Genomic DNA, 7,759 nt, shown 5'->3' on the forward strand with positions numbered 1-7,759 from the left:
TTTGGCGTTCGTCCAAAAATTTTGAAGTGTCACCTTGAAACTGAAAGCGGACAACGTTAAACCCAACGCAGAATGAATACGGATACGGGAACAGGACATTGAAAAGAAAAGGACCTGTAATTTACAGTAAATTACAGTAATATGCAGTAATTATGCAGTAATATTACAGTAATTACCGTAGAAAACTCGAAGTTACGCGTAATGGTGTAATAGATTCGCGAACGTGATGCATGAGATAGAAAAGGACACAAACATATCTCTGCCCTTTTCTAACTCATGTGTTGCGTTCACGAATGACGTTCGCGCTGTTGTGCATTGACCTTCATAAACCTACGTATTGTGTATTTGCCTTTAGTATTCTTCATAGAACAGCCAACAGTTCGCACTGATTTTTTTTTGCTAAAAACATGATTGCGCTGTAAACAAGAGATCATTCAATAACAAACAAAAAAATATATTTTCGGACTACAAAAGAGTCTGTTGTATACAGAAATTTGATTTACGGGAAAATTTATGAAGGTAAGATTTATATATATTTTCTAGCAAATTAAGATTTCTTGACTTTCATCTATTTTTAATTCTATTTGTTCGTTATTTTTTGAAATAATAATCATTCAAGAATGGAAACGAGGAAACAGTTTTCATTAAAAACATAATTTTATTTGCTTGCATTTTTTAAGCTCTTTTGTAAATATTTAAATAGAAACAATTATTTTGTTAAAATTTTCCGAAAAGAATATACTTACACGCACTACAAACTATGACATATTTTTTGAAACGTACAAATTTAATATAGATATATAGTTTTAGACTTTCCCTGTACGTAATACGAATAGTAAACCGTCATTCCTTTATCAGTACAGAAAAACTATATACTACTTTATGCAATAATGATCAGTTTTAACTATTAATTCCAAGAATCGATCCAATTCTAACCTAGTGAAAAACAAAATTTATTAGTTTTATGCTCTGATGACAAAAAATTTGTTTTCTTTTGGATTAATCATTTACTTTAAGGAAACCAATAGTAATTATAGTATAATATATGAGTATATCTAATATAATATTTAATCATATAGTTATAAAACAAGGTAAATAAAATGAAAACATTCGGACAATGATTAAAATATAATTATTTACTCCAACGTTTCGAAATTTTAATGATTTTCTCTTCAGGAAGTCTATCAAAAATATACAAAATGAGAAAATTACAAAGAATAATTTAACAAAAAGAAAATAATATGATATGAAATGCAAATAATTATCTTACCAGAAATTAATAAGTCAAATAAATGAACATAATATAAAAAATATTGTATTGCACCCTATAACATTTAAGTAGAGTCTGGAGTCAGAAAAATTATATAATAGGCCCTTTTTTTAATAAATATAAATAAATAAAAAATAATAAACATGAGGGAAAATAAATTTAAAATTATTAAAAATTGAATTTATATTAATCGCGGAATTTTTTAAAATTATTGTGCAATACCCCTATCACGATTTTTCGGTGAAAACAAATGTCAGAAAATTAACAAATATACCATTCGAAAGCTTATAAAATTCTACGCTTAATGACATACAATTTTAAAAAATTTAAAATTTTTTTTATTAATTTTATTTTCATTTTAAAGTATATATTTTTACCTGAAAAAATGTGTAAATTTCATTAAAATCGATGTACAATATTCCGAGATATTAAAAATTTTATAAAATTAATATTAAAATTTTTTAAACTTTGGTTTTTTTTAAATTGCAAACAAAATTTAAAACTTATATAGATGTCATCTTTTAAGTCTCATCTTTAATTTGAGACCAAAGAGATTAAAAAATCTTATTCGGTCCGCGAGATATCATTATAAACGTCCGAACCGTTTTCAGCTAAAAACGGTTCAAAATAAGAATGAGATTTTTTAACTTTTTTGGTCTTAAATTAAAGATGAGACTTGAAGGATGACACCTATATAAGTTTTAAATTTTGTCTGCAATTTTTAAAAAATTTGTTAAAGTTGCCCTGTCTAATTGTATATAGTGTGAAAGTGTAAATCCATTGAACTGAAATATTTTGTTCTGAAGTGTACCGATTTTTATGGGACATGGAAAATAGTTCTGAAGGTATGTATATTAGTTTAATGTAGTCCAATAAAATATTCTATTCCCTGATCTATTTTATTAAATGTGTCACGCTCCGAAGAAAGGTACCTAAGAAGAAAAAAATTCGAGGTTATGTTTCTAATCTTTTGAGTAAAAATACAGAAAGAGCTTTAATAATTATTACTTAAAAATTATTGATCTTCAAGTCTTCATTATATCAAAAATATTCCATGAACACTGGTTTCAAATTCAAATAATTAAAAATAAGCTTTTAATAAAAATAAATCAAATAAATCTAAAACGAACCTAACCTATAATTCGTTTGCTTCTTATTTGCTAAATGTTCTGTACCACAAAAATTGTCTCTCTAATTAATAAAATATAGTAATAATGATGTATGAAAGAGGACTTTAGTTTTAACTAAAACATCTTATTGTATTATAATTATTTTCCCAATAAAATTCAGTTCAAAAAACAAATTTTTTATTGTATATTATTTCTTCCACATTAAATGTACCATTTTGATTTTTAATATTTGTTTTAACAATTTGAACTTCCCTAGATTGCCTAGATTTTAAAATCCTAGTTTCATAAAAATTCAACTAGATTTTTAAAATTTTTATAAAAATTCAACTTGTTTTATTAAAATTTTTCGCCATATTATTTCCGCCATTTTGAATTTTCAAAATCTGACTGGGACTGAACTTAGTTATTTTTAATTAAACCGAATTACAGTGTGTGAGAATTTTTCTCGTGAAAGAATAGTAAAAATATATAACATGAAGTTCATAAAATTTTGAATAGTTGAAACTTTAAGAAATGAGTAGTTTAGCTTAAAAGAAATTTAAAATAAATGAAATATTTTTTAAAAAGAATTCAACGCTTTATGATAAACATGCAATTTTGTTCTGTTTTGAAATAGGAAAATCCATCTCTGACAGCATGGATTTACTACAAAGTGAACCATTGTCAACACTGACTAATGATGAAGATGCCACTTTGAATAAAAGTGACGCAGAACAAGCGAAAAATTCTTATATTGCATCTGATGTTCATTTCCATAGTTTGGGTTTATCGATGGATTGTGGTAAACCCAGATTTAAGTTAAATGAAATGTGCTCAAGTTTTGCAACAAGTTCAATATGCCAACCTAATTTTCAAAATGACAAGGATTCAGCAGCTTCTGAGTCATTTGTTGTATTGAGTCATCCATCATTAGAAATGGTTCAGGCACGATCTTTGGCCAATTACATTCAAATTCAGGAAAAATGTACTTCCATTGTAAGTGATTCAAAGTTTTTTTTCCTTTTTTATCAGTACTCTTAAGTTTGACTAATAGAATTAATAACGAAGGAAACCAAAAGATCTATTTATCAGTTGCAAACCATAGGTTAACTAAAAACTAAACATAAAACTAAACTAAACATAGGAACTACTAAAATTCATATAAAGTCTCGAGAAATTAGTAATAAATGTTATTGACTTTTAGGATTACAATTCCGTAATATCAGGTTTGAGTCCTTCGGAAATTGAGCAAAAACTTACTGATTTATTACAAGAGAATGCCAAATTGAAGGAAACCTTAGTTGAAAATAATGTGGCTATGAAAAAACAATTTAATTCACTCGCAGCTTGGCAAGAAACAGTTTCTTCTGTTCATCAAAATCACAAAGAAAAATTTGCCGAGACTCGGGAATTAATGGAGCAACTCAAGAAGGAGAACATGAAACTTAAGATTAAAGTATCTATAAATGAACTCCATGATGACTCTCTTCGAAAGGTAAGAATAAAATTGAACTATAGATTATAAATTGATCTTAGATGTTCTATGCTTTTTAATAATTAAGGACACAATTTAAGAACATGTTCTTTTGGCTAAAACTTTTTTATTTATTGAGATATCGACTTGGAACCTTCACCAGATACTCCTAAGGCGTTAGACTTTAAGAAAACATCAAAATTTTCATTTTACCATACTAGATATTATACCCTTAATAGCTATTTTGTATTTTTACATTCTTATCAAGAACCAAAGAGTTAGTTAACAAATACCTAATTTCTTATTAACAATTATTTTTATTGCCATAAAATCTTTTAGACAACCGCTGAAAACCACTCTATTGTACCAAGTCTAACTGAAGTTTGTAACTGCCCTTGTCGCGCAGAGCTGGTAAAGATTCTAAAAGAGAAAATGATGGAATTAATCGAACATGATGAAAATTGTAAGAAATCAGTAGAAAATTTGACTGTTACTACTGAAAGTCCCGACGATGATTTTAGAGATAATTGTCAGGTTCTACAAAGTATGGACAAACCTCTTTCTTTGTCTATAATAAACTTCAAAGAATGCACAGAAGCAGAAAAAGAAACAACAACAAATGTGGAACAACAGATTGATCCTATTAACAAAAACGTACGATATCTTATAATTCTATAATTATAAATAAGATTAAGGATATTTTTAAATCATTCCAAAACTTTGTTTTGTCTTTTCTTCTACTTAGAAATTAAAAATTGATTATTTTTCTTTTTAGACTAATACTTTGATTCAACTTCCCGATTATGTGGAATCAATAATAAAACGAATTCCCCGAGCAGAATTTCGTGAACAACTAATTAATAGCATCAAACCGTACAATGAAAGTCTCGAATTACTTATTAATTGTTTCTCAGTTCAGTCTTCACGTTATGTTCGCGTTCAGGAATGTTTGAAAAAATGCATAGAAATTTTACAGAATTCCGAAACTTGTAACATCGATTTTCCAAACAGTAGGAATTCTTCCATCAGTTGTCAAAATTCTCTAAGTGAATGTCGTCAAAAACTTATTGACGAACAGTTGGAAAACATTGAAGATCAACAAAAATGGATTAGAATACAAAATGATCTTAAGAAGCTTTTCTATGACTATACATCAACGCGGTGTGATTTAGAAATGCTGCAAGAGGAAAGCAGAAAATTGTTGCCAAACAAAATTGAAACTACTGAAGAAAATTTACAATCTGAGACGCAATGCGATAAGGAGAAAACAAAATTAGAAGAAGAGGTGATAAATATTTCGCTTGAAAAGTTATCTCTTCATGAAGAGAAAAAGTCATTGGATAAACTTCAAAAGTCACTTGCAGTTGATCAAGAAAGTTTAAATAATGAAGTGGAAAAGATTAAATTGGAAAGATTAAACCTTTTGGAAGAGAAAACGGCTCTGGATAGGCAGAGTAAATTGTATGAGGATCAAGAGAATGCTTTAATCGCTGAGAAGAGAAATTTTACTAAAATGGCTGAGGAGCTTACTGAAAAAGTTGTTGATTTAGATGAGAAACTGAAAAAGCAGAACGAATCGTCATACGCAGATGTGAGTATTTTTTTTATTTGCTTTCCAAAAACAACCTACGTGTGCAGATAACAACTCACATATGTTAAGACTGAAATTTATTACAATAATTATTACCTGTAAATCGGTGCTTTTGCATGTATTGCTTAAATTTGTGCTTTAAATGACAAATTTAAATCCCATTTAAAATTAAAATGAGCTTTCTATATAGTAATAATTAATGACAACAGAATGTAAAACAAGTGAATATTAAACATTTTTTTTACAAATTTCTTCTATTCCATTATTTTTAGAAGGAAAATCTAATGATTCTCAGAGCACAACTAGATATTTATCGTACTGACTTTGAGCAAGAGAAGGCTTCAAAAAAGAATTTAATTCGCGAAAAGAATAAATTGATTGAACAAATGCAGTCTCTTACTGTTCAAAACCAAAATTTAAGAAAAGATATTGACATATTAAGACATGGAAACCAAACATCTTCGCCTTCTGCTGCAGGATGTAGTAGGAATCAGGTAAATTTCTGTTTTATTTAAACTTACTCAGGGTTGCCACGCCACCTAGAAACCTGGAAAACCTGGAAATGTTAATGGAAATTGTAATGAAAATATGAAATTTTTTTGCAGGAGGCAGTGAGTTCAAGTACCTCCACAGTGATTCAAATATACTCATGTCCCTTGTGTAGCCTAAAGTTTGCAAGTCTTGATCCATTGGTTAAACACACAGAAACATGTATAAAATAAGATTAATTTAATATTCATCTGTACCTTGTAACTGGTTACTGTAAAATTGTAAACTAAATTCAACAAATAACAATAATGCTATCTAATTCTAAAGTTCCTTATTTTTTTAAGTTTTTGAAAATTCATAGAAACACTCAGTATTGTCTGTTTAGGCGTCCACATTAATTTTTGTATAATATTTATGTTGAAATAAGAATTTTTTTTCTTAAAAATTATGATCGTTAGAAGGATTTTGCTGGCCGAACCATACATAAAAATTAATTATGTAAATAAAAACTATTTAACCTCAAATAGTCATTTTAATGGATTAAATAAACTTTATGAACAAATTGGATAAAAAATTATAATTATTATGCTTAGATTTTACCACTTTTGTGGAGAATTTGTAACAAATTATGTGTCTTCTATATTAAATTACATCTCTAGATTCAGTGCTGTTGAAACAGTTGGCATTGTCTAAAGTCATTTGAGAAGAAGATTCAGTGCACGCTTGCTATCATTTTAAAATCCTTAACCATAACCGACTTTTGTCAAAGCTAGATCGGATCGCCTTGGAAGAGCCCATTATAATAAATCAGCCTAGCGTCGTCCAAAGACATTAATGAAACAGTAGTGAACGAAGCAATCGAAGATCTGGAAAACCAAAGCCTCTCATGAAAATTATTACAAATTTCACATCAGTACCTGCAAATAAAAAATAGCTTCATCAAAATACGAAGAATAGAATAATAAAATATTACCATTAGATAAAAATTTCGAAAATTCACAAAAAATATAAGACGACAGATTATGTCATTATACATTCTTGCAACAAAAGTACCACTCATCACTTCTATCAACATCAACGACCAATTCAGAAGAGTGTCCAGAACACTTGTAGCATTATTTACTAGTATGCGGCGGAAAGTCCAGCATTGCAACTTCACCATCGCTCGTCATCCTAAAGGTCTATGGATTCAGGTTTTAATTCACATCATTCACTATCAGATCTCCTCAAGAAATTATAAATGGACATTTTACTTGGACCAACATTATGGATTGATTCGACGAACACAAAAAATGCGGTAAGTAATACAAAAAAATTATTTTCTTTTTTCTTTTCTTGAATTGTCTGTTATAAACAATGTTGAAGTTCGTAGAAATGCATCCTTTTGACCGTTTATCGCAGTTTAGAAAAAGGGGGATATTATATTTATAAAATGATGTGTCACAAGATAAAAATAGTCAGAATTTTTATTTCTGTTGAATTTATTTGAAAATAAATACACGCAGGAATTACGTTTCAGATTCCAGATTGTACCAAAATGAAGCTAGACTCTTTACTCTTTGTCTAACTTTTATCTCATTACGAGCATAGGTTAGAAAAAATATTTGAGAACGTTTTTTATGATTTTAGAAATTTTCAACATAAAGACTAGTTTGCATTCAAATGGCCATAAGTTTTCTGGCATGCAAGATATCAGGTTCCGGTTGGTACCAAAATGAAGCTGGACTCTCTACTTAACTTTCATCTCATTACGAGTATAGGCTAGGATAAATGTTTGAGAATGTTTTTTATGATTTTAGAAATTTGAAATTTTCAACATTTAGACT

General features: G+C 28.4%; 1 protein-coding gene across 1 annotated transcript; it reads left to right on the top strand.

The window, feature by feature from the left end:
- The first annotated feature begins 356 nt into the window (after window positions 1-356).
- Window positions 357-6,252, top strand: LOC122511007 (optineurin). Its single transcript, XM_043625998.1, has 7 exons — window positions 357-519; window positions 3,017-3,375; window positions 3,584-3,874; window positions 4,193-4,507; window positions 4,629-5,444; window positions 5,717-5,938; window positions 6,050-6,252. The coding sequence occupies exons 2-7, from the start codon at window positions 3,037-3,039 to the stop codon at window positions 6,164-6,166; spliced, it is 2,100 nt and encodes a 699-aa protein (XP_043481933.1). The 5' UTR covers window positions 357-519; window positions 3,017-3,036; the 3' UTR covers window positions 6,167-6,252.
- Window positions 6,253-7,759: the final 1,507 nt, after the last annotated feature.

The sequence above is a fragment of the Leptopilina heterotoma genome, unplaced genomic scaffold (assembly GCF_015476425.1).
Source record: "Leptopilina heterotoma isolate Lh14 unplaced genomic scaffold, ASM1547642v1 Lhet_8, whole genome shotgun sequence".
Taxonomy (NCBI): domain Eukaryota; kingdom Metazoa; phylum Arthropoda; class Insecta; order Hymenoptera; family Figitidae; genus Leptopilina; species Leptopilina heterotoma.